General features: G+C 36.3%; 2 protein-coding genes and 1 non-coding gene across 11 annotated transcripts in view; 2 read left to right on the top strand and 1 right to left on the bottom strand.

Moving 5' to 3' along the window:
- The window catches only part of LOC126055439 (mitogen-activated protein kinase kinase kinase 11), a 56,673-nt gene extending 53,577 nt beyond the window's left edge, over positions 1–3,096 (bottom strand). For all 6 annotated transcript variants that reach the window (XM_064038377.1, XM_064038380.1, XM_064038381.1 and 3 more), the window contains exon 1: positions 2,059–3,096. In XM_064038377.1, the coding sequence (XP_063894447.1) occupies positions 2,059–2,734 (676 nt within the window). In that variant the 5' untranslated portion in view covers positions 2,735–3,096. The remainder of the gene's footprint in view (positions 1–2,058) is intronic.
- A 476-nt stretch (positions 3,097–3,572) lies between these two features.
- On the top strand, positions 3,573–3,644 carry Trnaq-uug (transfer RNA glutamine (anticodon UUG)). The gene has a single exon. It is a non-coding gene; the product is annotated as a tRNA-Gln (tRNA).
- Positions 3,645–3,832: 188 nt separating this feature from the next.
- The window catches only part of Sdt (stardust), a 159,530-nt gene continuing 146,638 nt past the window's right edge, over positions 3,833–16,724 (top strand). For 2 of the 4 annotated variants that reach the window (XM_064038588.1, XM_064038587.1), the window contains exons 1-3: positions 3,833–4,570; positions 6,497–6,612; positions 7,646–7,703. In XM_064038588.1, coding sequence (XP_063894658.1) covers positions 4,435–4,570; positions 6,497–6,612; positions 7,646–7,703 — 310 coding nt within the window. In that variant the 5' untranslated portion in view covers positions 3,833–4,434. Of the gene's footprint in view, positions 4,571–6,496; positions 6,613–7,645; positions 7,704–9,988; positions 10,197–16,724 lie in introns of those variants that run through there. The other 2 variants (XM_064038589.1, XM_064038590.1) reach the window with 2 other exon arrangements.

The following is a 16,724-nucleotide window of genomic DNA, read 5'->3' as shown; positions in this document are numbered from 1 at the left end:
AGATAATTTTCAATAAATTAATTGTCTCTGTAATACTCTTTATAGTGAAAAGAAAAACGTGATAAGCCATTAATTATTTTCTGACTGGATACAGACTGCAAGACAAGAGCTTTCTTCACATGAGTTGATTTTTGCAGTCTAAACATTTATTTATGTTTTATTGTGTATTTTTCATTTATATATTTTATTTATTGTGTATATTATTATGTTTGTCATTATTTGAACAGTTGGATTTGAGGAAGGTTAGCATAAAACTGGCCAATATTACAAAAAAGGTGTAATCCTACTAGTAATATTATAAACGCGAAAGTTTGTATGTATGGATGTATGGATGTTTGTTACTCTTTCACGCAAAAACTACTGAATGGATTTTAATGAAACTTTACAATAATATAGCTTATACATCAGAATAACACATAGGCTACAATTTGTAAACATATTGTTCGAAATACTAAACCTGCGCAGACGAAGTCGCGGGCACCAGCTAGTGGTTCCATAAACCAAATTGAGCCAACCCAACATGATCATTCAATGCTCTCTAAGCTCATTAAGGTAATCAATAAAATGGCGTTCATTAGCGAGCTTAATTAACTACAGTTTCGAAAAGTGTTAAATATGCATACCCGTACAAGGTGCGAAAAATTCCAATTGACATCTGCAGCGTTGGCGCCATTTATAGCGTACAATAGCAAATAGCTTGATCAAAAATGGCAGTAAATAATTGCAAGTGTTAAGTAATTATTACACCATACATAAGTTGGAGAAAAAAACAAATATGATGTGCGTGGAAGTCCTTAATTGTTTGACAGTTTGATTGTAAGGCTATGTAGGCGAGTTCATAAGAAGTGGTTGTGGGTAGATAGATAGGTAAGCGTTTATGGTGCCATGTCACGTTATTACATCAGGTCCATGGTAGATTCAGGTTAAAAATGTATTTGTTGGAACTTTTTATAAGAAGAGAAATTGAAATGTACAATGTTAAGTGTATCAATTTCTACTATTGGAAATAAAGTTGTGCTGTGATAATTAGTATTTACAACTGCCAGGTTTCATCAAAATTGTGTGAAACCGTAACAAATATTTATAACATACCCATACCACACATACATACTCACATAATATGATTTTATGATGTTAGTAGGATAGGAACAACACACCACATATGCACAGACACTTAATAACAGGCATAATAGGTATCATATCACAATATGGAGCTTCTCCCTGATAATAAATCAATCTACCTGATAAAAACAAATACACCAATTTTGACATAGACAGCTGACAGGAAAATTATCAATCAGTCAATAGTGTTATCAATTGGAATGTGGACTGTTTCCGTTTTGATAACACAGCTGTGCGAGTGACCTTCAGCTTACAACGCTCAAGGATATTTGGCAACTGATACCAATATAGGTTAATGACATTTGAACAATATTGAAGATTATCGAGATAGCTGAATTTTGGAATGCTCCTTTGTTTTCGCTTACATTGTAGACATAAACTTGATAAAGTCTCCCTTGAGTCCATAGAATAATAGTGCAGCATAAATAGTTTGAAGGAGTCACCATGGCTGCGGTACACAAAAAGACACCAGTGTGAACAAAGGTGGGTTTCAGTCGGTAACGGACACTTCCCGCTACACCCACAACTACACACTGTTTATGAAGCAGTTTGATTACAAAAATGGAAACAAGTTCTCTTCTATTACATAGTCTGGTTGACATGTGACAAAACTAAACATAAAATTTATTTAGTTTTGTATCCTGTAATATACTTGAGCTAATAAATCAATACAATGAATTTAAGAAAGTAATTCTAACTAGAAATATCACTACTCCAAAGAGTGATTTGTAAGTAATACATGCCAATAGCGTACCATTCATTCCCATAGTTTTGTGTAGTCCACACTTTGTTCTGCTAAGTAATAAATGGGTTTAATCATCTACGTTCCTAAGTCTTTAATTTTCACAACTGAGATTATAACGTAGAAAAACTTCTAAAACCATACAAATTGTACAGACATTGAATAGACAAAACTAAATAAGAGTAACAACTCACCGTTAGAGCTCTTGAGGTCCCTGTGAATGAGGGACATGGGCGCCCCAACGTGGAGGTACTCCATGCCCTGCGCCACCTGGATGGCCCAGTTCACCAGGATGTCCGGACGGATCTTACGACCCGACAGCACCCGGTTTAGAGGCCCGCCGCGCGCGTACTCCATCACCAGGCAAAAGTTTGGCTCCCCCAAACAAACACCCTTCAACGACACTATATTCTCATGCTGCAGCACCCAAAACAGTCTCGCCTCTTGCAACACACTCTCTTTAATAACCTCGATGTCTTCGTTCGCGTCCTGGCGAGCCGCCTTCACGGCGACCACCTCACCGTTCCAATAGCCGCGGTACACTTTCCCGAAGCCGCCCACCCCGATCACTTCCTCCAGCTTGAGCTCGGAGAAGGACACGCGCGGCGGCTCCACGGCCAGCGGGTCCTCCTCCGTCACGTACACGGCTGGGAATATACCGACGCGGTCGCCGATCTTCCCCGTCCACCAGCCCTCGTCGCCCGAGATATTGGCGTCCTTCGACAGCACCTCGACGATCTCGCCGCGGCGCAGGGAAAGCTCGTCCTCTCCCTGCGCCACATAGTCGTAGACGGCGGTGAAGAGAGCGAGCGGCGGGCGCTCGCTGTCGGCCGCCATGGCCGCGCGGCCGGCCGCTGGCCGCGGCGGCATCACCCCGGCCGCGCCCCCATCGCGCCTCTCCTCCTCACTCACGCACCCCGACACTGCTGCAGCCGCCGCCCACCACAGCACATAACGCTACACACGACAAAACAACGCGTTTGGTTATGATCACCGTATTATTCCGCCATCTTTGTTTCTAACATCGATCATGGCGGTGTTGTATCGAAGCGAGCAACCTTTTATAATCACTAATGTGTTGTAGCACACGCGACGTTACGTTTCGAGGAGTTACGAGAGGCGTCTTCGCTGCGATAAAGTTAATTATTTTCCATTCATCTATCACGATATTTGATAGACGGACGAAATGACAACCATACCGTAGCGAAGTCAGTGACAAACTGACATTTAGTGTTGCTAGTCTCTTTTACAAAAAAACAACTTACTTGCTAGTTGTAAAACAATCGAATGAAAATCTTCTATCGTAAAAAATGAATTATTATTGGAGAATACTTTTATTTTAAGATTTTATTTCATTGATCTTAGTTTTTATTTGTGCCCTTTTTTATTAGTAGCTCAATAAATAACATTACGATTAGTGTCTTTGTCAAAAACAGATGACTTGTCGTAGTTTACGTAAGAAAATGTAGAGGGCGCTGTGTTAAAAAGCACACGAAGTCGTCTCATTCATGCTGCCATCTAATGTTCAAATACTGCGTACAATGAAGAAGTGATAGTTGAAAAGAAGGGAAGAGAGACTTATACCGCTACACAGTACTTTTCTGATGTATTCAGCGAATTATTTGTAACATTTTTTGTTATGCACGCTATGTCTTCTAGCATTTTAAATATAATATAGTCTACAGCAATTTCGACCCTCTCATCAAGCGGTCCCATGGTGTAATGGTTAGCACTCTGGACTTTGAATCCAGCGATCCGAGTTCAAATCTCGGTGGGACCTGGCGAATCTCTTTTTGGATCTTTCAACATTTTTTTATTCAGATTGTTTTTTTTTTCATGCTTTAAATGTCTTCTTGATGATATAGTGAGTAAAACATACACAAATCGTATTGAGAAAACTGGGAAAACATAGCGATAGTCTGTGGGAGTCTGAAGGGATGCTGGGTAGGGAGCATTATTGATCGCGCGAAAATGGGATAGTCGTATCCATTCGCGGCGACCACCCAGCCCGCGGACGTGGGACCGGTTTTCACTCTCAAAAACACGTTGATACGCCTTAAATATTAGATTAATAACCGAATAAATATCTAAAAACCCTCAATTTATGTACACGTGATCATAAAAACGTTTTTAACGTTCAGGGAGTGCGATAAACCGAGCGAGTTTATTCTAAACACCATAACGTGACTTGTCACTGAGAAAACGCTTTGAAATTCGCCTAAGCTTCGACAATACGCTGAAATCATGTGAAATTACGTTAAAACAGACTCTGTAATAAATTGTGATAGTAATTATTTAGATGTTCGACCAGTGTTCAGTTCGTGACGAGTGAGAATCAAAAATAATAATGGCCGATTTACTATCTCCGGGTTAGATTTTTTTAAATAATGTGGAAAATAATAAAAATGAATAATTGTTCAAAAAGTGGGCTGTGTCTGAAGTGGCGTTGGCGTAAACGTTGGCATGAAATTAAAAAAATAACCATTGATTGTTACGACGGAGGCGTGAATGAGTATTTTTCATAGCTACATTGGGTTTAGACATAATAATTAATTTAATATTAATTCAAGATGAATACTTTTAACGCACCAACCACGCAAATAAATGCGATTGACAAAATGACAACTGTGAAATGTAAATCCGTTGACTTGGAGGGATATGTTATTATAGTAGTGCAGACTAAGGATAATAAAATTAAATTATACGGTAAGTTCACTCATTTAATTGCTTTAAATATTTTTTTGTTCATTTAGCAACCTCCTATTCTATTTTTTTTACGAAATTCGGTTCCTTTTTTGTAGCTACTAATCTAGGGTGTAGACTTAATAGAAACTATACGTAGTGAGTGCCTGAATAAGGTTTTCACATGATCTTTTTAGAAATAAGCCATTTTTATTGTAAAAAAAATACCTTAAAATCTATTATTTAGCCAGTTCAGGCCGCTCAAGGAGGTGACAAGGGCATGGTATAACCAAACGTGTTTTTGTTTATTATTTAATTTCTATGGTGTATCGATCCCTCAATTTATTTGCTTTGCTTTTCAATTCACGTACTTACTTAGGACCATTGTTAATGGTCTATGAGAAGTTTTTAATTTAACAACTTACGAAGCTTTAATTAGCAGTTAACGAAATTGACATAATCCTTACGATATACCTTTTTAGTGACGGTATTTCAGCTTTTCAGAGAACCTGAAGGTTTACCTAGATTTACATCCAAATTGTAGGTACTGGAATAGTGCTTCACGATGTAAGATGTCCTACAAATAAATAAACTATGTTTGTCGCCAAAAGGTACAAACCAACCACAGCTTGAAGGTTGTGGCTCAATGTCTTTTTCATTTCTTTTTTCTCTTTTTCATTACACCTTTCGTTCATTTTAAGGGAAAGCAACCACTCTTTCAGTGTGTGTAATGAATTTCAGTTCGACTTCAGTCTTTGAATCAACCTGACAGCTTAACCAAGTACTCGTCTAAGTACCAACTTACGTCTAGGCAAGCCGCCAGCAAATAAACAGAGAAATTATTAATTTATAGTAAACTACCTCAAAGGATTCTGTTTTCTACAATATTTACATTGCATTTCAAGCGCTGCTTTCAGAATTTTCAGATTTAAATAGAGCGAACTTTCACTGGGATCAAAATATGGGGATAGAGAAATTGATTTATTAAATTATTTTACGTATACCTAAACGTTATTTATATGTACTTTTATACCTATAAGCTTCTCTACTAAAATAATATACAGGAACACGGTTTTGGTTATTTGTTTGTATCCTAAACTAAATGGCTCCGAGATTACTGAACCAATTTGATTTATTTTTCCTGTTGTGAAGCTACACTATCCACAGTTGACAATAATACCTATAATATGTTAGCCACCCGGGCAAAACGGGTAATTGCTTGACTTATTGAATCAAGTTCATAACCAACTGTGAATATCTGCTACACTCCAAATGCTCTTAGAAATTAACGCAACATTTAGGAACGGAGTAGGTCGGAGACTGGCCACTTCTTCCGAGAATCATGAAGTGTCTGGTGAGAAGCAAACAACGACAATTGAATCAGTTGATTAGTCTGCAGTGTAGACTCTACTCTATAAAACTGATTCCATTCTCGCTAGTCTGATTAGGGTCTGACCAGGCAGAATGTAGGTATGGGAACAGCTCCATGTATAGACATATATATATAGACATATATATATAGACATATATAGACGACGATTTGCCATACCTGCATGCTTTCAACACTAATAAGGCATCGAACTAAATCTTAAACTAAAATAATCTCACTTTCCTGTTATGAATCTGCATGTGGTGGGAGCCGCTTTCCTAATTTTTCTTCTGCCCTGCACTCTCTCGTCGACATCCAACATGAGAAACACCGTACTTACCGTCTTGTAGTATGTTTTAATAAAAACCGTACATTTTATGATAAGGATGACTGACAATAGGATGCATGCATTTAAAAAACTGTACCTAACAGTGCAGTTTAGACTTACTTCTAACAGTTGTATCTTAAACTTACATGTAGAACCGAATTGAAATCTAGCTTATTTTTAACAGCTTATCTACCATGCGTGACCAAAGTGACCATAGTGTTTCCCAGTGGTATACAAACTCCTTAATTTACAGGTTCACCATCAGCCGGTAACTGGGACAACTTGGAGTTGGCTGACGAGATCATGGACGTGAACGAGACCAGGCTCGAAGACATGTCTCGGGCTGAAGTGCTCGGACATATACATGAGGTTAGTGACCTTATTCATTATCATGTCTTTTGCCAACCAGGTATGCAGTCTTCCATTCCATAGGTGTAGTCTTCGGTGTTACGGAAGAAAAAAAAATCTTGAAACAAGAAAACTGCGTTCCCACCGGGGTTGGCAGACACAATCGCATTGATTTGAAACTATCCAAAAGGGATGTACCAAAAATCAAAACATTTTGAAATTTATACTTATCTACTGGGCTAAACTAGCTGTACCTATCACCCGCGTCCGGAGGGGACTACTAGTCGTATGCAGATAAAAAGTAGCTTTTGAATTACTTAGTCAGAATCTGATACCGCCAAGTTTCCTCAAAATCTGTTCAGTAACTTTTACGTAAAAGAAACACCTACATATTTTCGCGTTTATAACAATTGTAGGTACGATTTGACGTGATAACAACACTAACCAGAACTGCACTAAAATCTTGGAATCAATTTATTTTTTCTGCAAAAAGCTAGCTATTGGGGCGCTCCGCCCTTCCGTGGAAGTCGTTGGGGAAATCGGCGGGTAGTTAAATAAATGGCGATCTAAATGGCACGGTGGGACTACTGTCTTCCGGGGTTTGAGATTCAGTTGGGGTCTTTTGTCACTCTGTGGTGGTATTGGTTCATTGATCGGTTACGTTAAGTTGCCCACTGTGGAATGTATCACTGCACCTTCTTACTGATATTATAAGTACAAAAGTTTGTGAGGATGTTTGTCATACCTGAAGAAAAACTACTGAATGGATTTTCATAAATCCTGGTAGTAATACATGTAGGTAGCTTATATATCTGAATAACGTATAGGCTACTTTTTATCCATGTGCGGGGGGATTAGGTCTCTCGGGGCGCCGATAAAACCGCGGGCGTAAGTTAGTAAGTAGGTAGTTTCTTTTTTACGAATAGTAAAGGTGGAGTAAATGTTTATTTTTGGTCTCTACCACATAAACCATTTTCTTGGACGAAGAGTTAAAGCCAGAGAGAGTACGTTTTTTTTTATTTCTTCACCACTAATGTAATTTTTTTGATTGCAGTGCATTTCATCGTGTGTCATCAAACTACGAGTGAAGAGACGGAGCGAGACCAAATTACGTGAGTAGTGTTATAACTAGTTATTTTATTATTTTAGGAGTTTAAGAGCACAAACATCTTCAATTTTTAGCAGAAAGAATGTCTACCAGCGTGAGTTTTAAAAACTGAGAAACAGTTCTCCTAAATGTTTATTTTTCGTTGTAAAAGCGTAAATTAAATAAATGATTTGGCTTTGACATTAAATATGTATCTAGAAAACAGTGGAAACATATGGCCTCTACAAAATTATCTTCCAGTATATTACCAATTCTGCAACAAACGCTTTCATCTGGCCAAGTCTCTAGTTTCATTCATAAATTTAGTAGCCGATCGGAGCTTACCTACATGAAAAAAGACGACTTGCAAGTTATTGAAAGATCGACAGAATCAATTACAAATTGTTTGGTGGCTTTCATGACTTTACTGAGTTTAATTCGTCTGATACATACATATTTGTGCCAATAATCTGCAATAATCCCATTCGAAATCAACACAACAATGATACAATCCACATAGCAACAGAGCAAATTCCTACCATCCACGAACAAATTCCCAGAACACATGTGGCATCCCCGACATATTCCCATATTCCCAGCCAGTGAACGCATGCACTAATTGCTGGTCTGCTAATTGCTGAACGGTGATACGGTTAGCTTCTCATTAAGAGAAGGACCCGAGGATACGTAGAAAAGTATCCTGTTACTAGAAAAGTAAGGGAAAGGGTTTTTTTGCCTGTTTGTTTGGGCATTAAATTGGCGCGGAATGTAATTTCGATGGCTCTGGGAAATTGTGTAAAAAAAAAATGGAGAGTAGTTTTTAATAATTATTTTTATATGTGCTGGATTAATTTAATTTTAATTCCTCACAAGGAATCATGGGTCACTATTAATTGTGTGGTTAACAGTATTTTCTAGTTTTCTACTGTTAATGTGTGCCATTAAGGTTGAGCTTATATAGACAAATTATGTGTGTTTTACCACAAGGCTCTTCAACTACCATCAAATGCTATTGAATTACTAAACATCTTATAAAATATTTGAAGCACTTCCACTATCGCTTCATAAAGTATGCATCTTCCGTAGCATTTCTGTTTAACAAAAATCCTAGGCATCTCCTATTTAAGTTTATCGAGACTAGATGGCATCTTTAGAACCCTTAATAAAAAATAATGTTCTTTAAATATTTTTGATAGTGTTAATTCCGGTCGCTTCATTCAAGTATTCTTCAGTTAGAGGCATTTCCCGGCAGTTTATATCTCCTCATAACTGACTTTATCGTGGACATACCATAATGAGGTACTTATATTTAATTAAACTTTGCTTACAGCTTAGAGACTCTAAGCCAATTATCAAGTCAGAAACCAGTCGCATAACCCATATATCAAAAGAAAAAGCCATCTAGAAAGCGAAACTACATTTCCTAATGTATGCTGTACCACGTTTGGTGCGATTGTACTGCTCTTTGCAGTAATATGATTACGGCCGGTCCGAATGGCTTCTGCAACTACACCAATATGCAACGTCAAACCCCAAACTTCACTAACAACCTTATTGTAACCCATTAAAGTTCAAACTCCCACACCTAATTAGTGACCGACAGCGAATAAGTTTCAGTACGTCATTCCACCGCCGGTATTGTGCTCGTAAAACAACGAATGTGTGTTATTATGACATGGTTCCACTGTCGTTATGTATTCGACTTTATGGGACTTTGTCACATTCAGTCGTGTAACTGTATTGCACAATCGTGGTTTTGAACGCGCTCGCCGCGTTTTCGCTCGGACATGGCAGCCTTTGAGGTTATATTTTTAGTGTTGCCATATTTAGAGAGACTGCTTTATTCAAGGGTACTCTTAACTGTCTAATCAAGCGATTTTGACGTCAGAGCGCTTTTTAGTGAATTGACACTTTTTGGTAAAGGGGGGAAATGTGTGATACTTAATTATGTTTTTATAAAATCATGAAATATTTTGTATTTAATAAGTAGATAAATTCAATGTCCGATTGAAACTCTAACTAGAATCGCATTGGTACACGGTTTACTCTTTCCAATTGGAAACAAACAGAATCTATAGTATTTATTTGGAAGAAACAACTAGGTAACCATTTTCCAAATATTAGGAACGCAAAGACGAAAACATAACTTATCAAGAAAAATAAATAAACAATATAGCTTACAGAAACTCTAAAAACGAATTCAAATAAACTCAAAAACATTCCAAATTCAAACTCAACATGACAGCTACAATTTTTTTAATCATCACCAGCCATGACTCAACTGACATTACGGTAAAACTCGCCACAGTACAAGGCAACACGCCATACAGCCTAGAGTGAGAAAGAGCGTAACAGGTTTGCGAGTGCTCACGAACTACGTGTAGTGTTCACTTAAAACATCGTGAAATAATATTTAATAACAATCTCCTATTATGACCCGATACGTTTCCTTAAACAATAATGTGTCTTTAGTGTTCGTGTGTTACTAGTGACAGTAGCTCCAAGGAGGTTCGAAAAGGTGAGTGAACTTACCGTTGTTAGGCTTTTGCCCTTTGCATCAGGAGTCTGGAGTGACCATCGCCGTCACCGATGGACGTATTCTGTTATATACAGCTAGTGTTAAAATTCTTGTGTTACTTAACCTTTTTTAAAGTTAATAAACCTTAGTTAAACCTAGTTAAAACCTTCTTCGATATGTTTGGGAGTTTGGAACGCAAGGCAGACAGATCCGGTCTTTATACCTGTATAGTTCTTTGCTTTTTTGTTGTCTCAACATCATGATATCAGGGTTAACGTCCACTGTAGGATGAAGAGGTTCTTTTACGTTTTTATCTTAATGCAGAGCTAAATTGTGTAATGCAGTATACGTGACTCTACCTAGATCAGTCTTAGTTACTCCTAGATATTTGCTAACTATTAAATTTCTAATGCTTCCTAGAATCTCAGAATATTAAGTTTACTTAAGACTCTTCGATCGTTTATGGTTTTGAGTAGAACTAGTGTTTTCATATCTTAGTCTATTTTATTATGAATGGAGAAATCCAATCTTTTATATGCAGTGTTTTATTTTATTGTTATATCAGCTGTTTGCTCAATAAGTTGGCGACAGATTGGTAACCCATTATCAAGTACTATTGCAGTGTCCTATTAATACTTAAAATTACGTCTTCTCTGTTGACTTGAATTACCAAGTTTAGATTTAAAAAAAAAGATACCAACACCTCTTTGAAATCATGGCATATTTGGCTTACTTGTGCTAATAGATTTAATCAATAAGTAAAAGAATTTTATCATCCACTTGTGCACTAAGCAATATTTTTGCCATTAAGGTCGATATTCGAAAATCAGCGAACTCAATTTCGTGTGTAAATACCAATAGCAAAATACCATAACTTGCCACACTAAATAGTCCTTATTCACTAAGATCTAGGAATAATGAAAATCTTAAATATCTTACGTAAAGCGATTACCCAGCTTATGGATTTGTAAGTCTTTAACCTACTGCGGACGATCAATAAATGCTGGGAGGTCTTTGCTCTTTGCTCCTAGTTCCTCTTTGTGTAATCCAGCCACTTTACTTACTGTGTTTCCTACAATAAAGGATATTGCACCTGGGAAAACAATTAAGTCTAAAGGTCTTAAACTAGAAACAACTGAACTGTTTTGTGAGCAAAATCGAGGGTTGAAATCGTCAACTTCAATGTGGAAAATTAGTACTTTTTAACCGACTTCAAAAATGGGAGATTTTCAGTCTACCCGATGAATGCGACGATGGTCCTATATTTCGTGTTTATAATAGTTTGAAACTGTGTTTGATTAAATGATTCTTTCAAATACACTAGTAAGGTTTCCAATGCTTATAGTGCCAGTTGATAGGAATCGTCGTCACTTTGAGAACGAAAAAATTGCACAGAACACCCTTTACTTGCCTTTTACTTTCATTGATCCTAAAGCTGCCTGCCCGTTAGACTTTTTATAAGACCGATAGTCGTGCCGATTTTTGTAGGATGTGTGTATTGCTAAGTACCTCTCTATTTTTCACCTACAAAAAATCCGTCATCGATTATGGGATATGAGCGAACGAACTCCTCAGTAGCATGCTTTCCACTGTTATTTTATATGAAAAGAGTTTATAAACTATATGTTTTAAATCCCTCTGTTTTGATTAGCTCTCTTATCTTAGCCTCATCTGTAAAGGATACAAGTAATAATCGTTTAGAATGCAGCTCGTCTCGCTTTCTCTTTTGTAAATCTGAGGTTATCGTTTCCTTGTATAATTAGATAAATCTATATATCCGTTTTGTCATAATAACGTCAGAATTCCGCATCTAAATGGACAGATTAATCGCGGAAGATATAAAGTTAGTCTTATGACACCTATTATTTTAGAAGCATGCGTAAATACCAGAGTTACATCGTCTAATTCTTACCCGACTCCCTCAAAAAGGAAGAGGTTATGATGTTCAAGTTCAAACACTGCAAAGAAAGTCATTTAATAGACTAAAGAATTTGGTAATGGCCCCGTGCAGTGTTGCATCATTAAAAAACTGCACAGTGCACATCACTGATAAAAGTAGTAGAACCTCTTTAAATAGTTTGGCTATTAAAAAGTAATTACCTACCTCTTTGGTCATGTACGTTAAGGTATGTATTTGTTTTGATAATACTTAAATAGTTTACGTGACTACTGCGTAGAAGTTAAAAAGAATTTGTTGATTATTACGTTTATTTTTCATGTATGCGAGAATTTTAATTCCGCCAATAGGTACTTACTCGTAATATGAATCAGTGCGTATTCTTAGAAAAGAGTAGGCCATATAGGTATTTCATAATTTATTTGTTTTTTTTTTAAGTTTTATCTTATCCCAATATTTGTATCAATTTGTGGTCGACTTAGCAGGTTTTCTTCTTCCATACCTTCCTATCTAATATCACCAAGTAACACTATCCAGAATATTTTTTTTATTGGATAATGTACCTCTTAATATTGCTTAGTCTTAAAATAAACAATATCATAATCATCAATATTCATCAAAATATGTAGCGATTACTAAATGATGTAATAGACAGTTTGCCGACTACAGCAAAATGCACTCAGTTCAGAGTCCACCTACCGTTAACTCAAATATTCGACGACTTTTCTCGAGAAATAGGTTTTACATAGCAATTTTATACATAAACATAACAGAAATTCATAATAATACATTTCTAAATACGGCAATAATTAATTATGATCCTTTACATAAAACTCTTAACTTTACCTGTTCACAAAATAATGGTTTAAGTATACTTGTCAACTGCATTTATTGTTTATTTCTAACTTGGCATATAACTTCACTTCATACTAAACTCTTGTACCTTTGTCTTAATACACAGTCAACAATTTCACAACGTAAGTGAAAATTAGAAATTACCATAATAATCTCCGGAGAAAGACGGTATTATACCTCATAATATAACTGATATTTATTCATTTTGATTATTATAAATTCAATAACTTCCATAGTTTACGACCCATGTAGTAATGACAACAGAAGGAGAAACTACAGTGGATTGACAGGTTAAGTTTGATATCTATCAACGTCAATGCATTTTACAATCGGAGATAATGCATCCGGAAATATAGTTCTTGTCGAATAACGTTTGTTTGTTTATTTTGACTATCGTGGATATCACCCGTTGCTTTGGAGCAGCATAGTTATTTGTCAAAAACTTTCAAACCTTCTACTGTTTAAAAAAAAAATCAAGCGTATAGCTCCTAAATAACTCTTCTACAAGTGACTAAAATCACTTCATAATTTCGATTGCATTCCTAAACAAAAAACTATAATCTTTTTTCCAACTGACCTAAATAAAATCATCAATTGCACATTCCGAAATCAAAAACAAAACACTAGCAACAAAATTAACTACTTCCTCATTCTTCAAATTAAAAGGTATAATTAGTGGTACAACATTATAAGTGGCAGATTCTCCAAGGAGATCTTCCTTGCAAACAATTGGCTTGCAAAAAACCCGCTGGCCTTCGTGAGCAAGCATTAAACTCTGTTGCTTTGCCGATATGAATATCAGTATAGTTTGTATAGGTTTTTGGAAGATCTGAGACAGGTTATAAGGTAAAATTCAGTCCCATCGAAATTATTTCTAGTGGTCTTCTTCCCTAAAGTTAAGGAATCTGTAAGTCACACATACAAATAGGTTCAAGTGTAGTAATTTTATTTTTTTTAAATATTGGATAAATTCAATGCAGTAATTCACTAATAGGAACCTCTAAATGTGATTGTCCATTTTTCGGGATCTGTTGAGAATTTTTGAGTGATGTGGATCGTAATGAACATGTATGTCTGGCTACCTGATCTCACACTCAAAGACACACCCTTCAGAGACCAGTATATCACATATTAAAACCCGTTCAGCTATCCATTTACCATAAACTTGACTTCACCTGTCATATTAGCTACAACTTCATAAAACAACCTCACACATATTTTTGCACAAATCGTGCCTAAGCACACTGATTGATGCAGAGATAATATGTGACGTCACAAACCGCGTGCAATGTCGTGAGGACTTCATATATCATTCGTAATAGCTGGTGCAGTCATTACGAGTGTTGTATCGTCAATTATCATCTTAATGTGGTCATCATCATTGGTAATGAGGTCTGATAGCTTTTTTTCTGATGAGGATCTTTTTTTTGTTTCAAGGAGTATATTCTGTAGCGATCATTCAAGATTATGGCATGTATGTATTACATGTTGACTATGATTTTGTTATTATTTGGTTATGAATTATCAAGGATCAATATAAGGATCATTGTAAATAGAGATACGATTATCACAGTGAAAGCGTAAAGTAATGAAAGAATAAAGAGTTATAGTATAAAAGGACGAAGACAGTAGGTATAGGTACAAATGTAATATAATAAGCAATGTTAGAACAGTCGTATGATCTAACTAAATCAATACATTTCTTCAAGTTATGAGTAAGTTATGGCAAACTGTCAACTTGTCTGTTTTCAATAGACAATAATTTATCGCGAGATGAACACGTGTGGATGACAAGGAGGATTTAATGTTCTAACGCTAACAATAACGTAAGCAAGAGGTCGTAGATGTGTTTGGTTTAAATGATAGTTAACTGAGATCCAAGACAACGATAGAATTGTAGTATCTATATAATATTTTATACATCTTCAAACTTATCAGCTTTGTCAGACATCATAAAGATTGCATTATAATTCAAGAAAAGACTGAATGTACTGTTTCCAAACAGACATCATCCATCCGAATATTAATTGAAGAAAATTCTTCAGATTACTTTTGCCACCAATGCTAGCTGTCTATAACTAGAGGCTGTGCCATTCATAAGGCAGTAGGTACTTATTTGCTGTATTAATATCAGAAGTCACTCTGCAAAGACATCATTGAAATCTTAAAAATGGTTTAGGAGTCACGCTTTTTGAATGACCACTTATTAGGGACTTATGTTTTATTTGTCTCATAAAGGCAAGTCCATCCTTTGGCACTCAGCCATTATCCTAGCTTAGCTTACCTAAGAACTTATCATATACCTACAAACAAACAGGTATATCGTAAATATTGTAGATACGCATCCCAGTGGCAATCATTAGTCATGTTGTATCAAGTACTTATTCTATGCATCACGTTTACCAATAGTTCACATAACTATGTAGTAATTAATGGCGCTATTTTATTCTCACTACAGCATGCATTGAAGTTTTCTGAGTTACATATGTATTGCATTAAGCAATGGAACTACTAGAGGTACAATCGCACTGGTGGTCATCCTTTCCTCACTCATTATTTAGAGTTTTCGGCTGAGGAATAACGTAAAAATTAGAGTACATTTTCGACGAAGGCTTAATTTTTCAGTTAGAGAGAAAGATCATCAAGGATTTTTGATTTGCAGATGGCAATACAAATGCAGGGTTTCTTTTTCTTTATATTGATCTGCTATTAAACTCCGAAACTGATTTAAAGTTGTCTTTTAAGTATTTATTTTTGTTACTATCAGTGCAATCAGAAAAAGCGACGACTACACAAAAAGAGTGACCTATAAGACCATAATATTATTCGAGAATTATTTCCTCACCTATCTCTATTTCAAGCCGACTTCCCACTTTACGACTAGCATTATTTTGTGACATTACCCGGATTTTCTGGCTTAGGATGTTCAAAACACGGTCTTTATCCACTTGGTGTTACTTAGGAGTTATGCCTTGATGACTTGGAAATGGCACTATACATTATTTTATACAGGATTTAGGTTAACTTTACCTTATATAGGCGTTTATTCAGCTCTCATTATTCATTTTGAGTTTATGGTTGAATTTTGAAATTAAATGTGAGAATGACGCACATAACATTCTATAAGGATGTGAAAATGTTGTAAAAGGGAATTTCCAAAGCCTATTTGTTTTTGTTGCCAACTACAAAGGTATGATTTTCTTCATTATCTTTTTTAGCAAAAATACTGTATTTACGTACTACTTAACTGGGCATGTGATGAGACGGTGTGAAACGCATGCTACAAAGAGTGTGCTAAGTATGAATGTGGAGGGATGGAGAGGCAGAGGTAGACCGAGGAAAAGATGGATTGATTGCCTGAAAGAGGACATGAAGCAGAAGGGAGTGGATGTAAGTATGACGTTTCAGAAAGAGGAATGGAAGAAAAAGACATGTTGCACCGACCCCAAATGACTTGGGAACAGGGCAGGAAGATGATGATGATGACGTACTACTTAACTAATGTTACTATCGGCATCTCGTCAAATGACCTTATTTTTAATTTATTCTGTTTTATCGCTTGTGGTTCCTTTTTGTCAATGTATTGTCACCTATCTATAGGTCAGTACCACACATTTTTCAAATAGCCAAACATTCAACGTCATACGCTCCGCAAACCAAAGAGCGCAAAGATCTACATTGAGTATTATTTAAACATATTGTCTTAAGAACAATGACGGCTCGAGTAACGGTTACCAATCTTTGTAATGACAATAGTGGAGTACTGAAAGCGAAAT

Source organism: Helicoverpa armigera, chromosome 16 (assembly GCF_030705265.1).
Source record: "Helicoverpa armigera isolate CAAS_96S chromosome 16, ASM3070526v1, whole genome shotgun sequence".
Lineage (NCBI taxonomy): Eukaryota > Metazoa > Arthropoda > Insecta > Lepidoptera > Noctuidae > Helicoverpa > Helicoverpa armigera.
The sequence above is the reverse complement of the archived record's forward strand: the minus strand, read 5'-3'. Positions and strand labels throughout refer to the sequence as shown.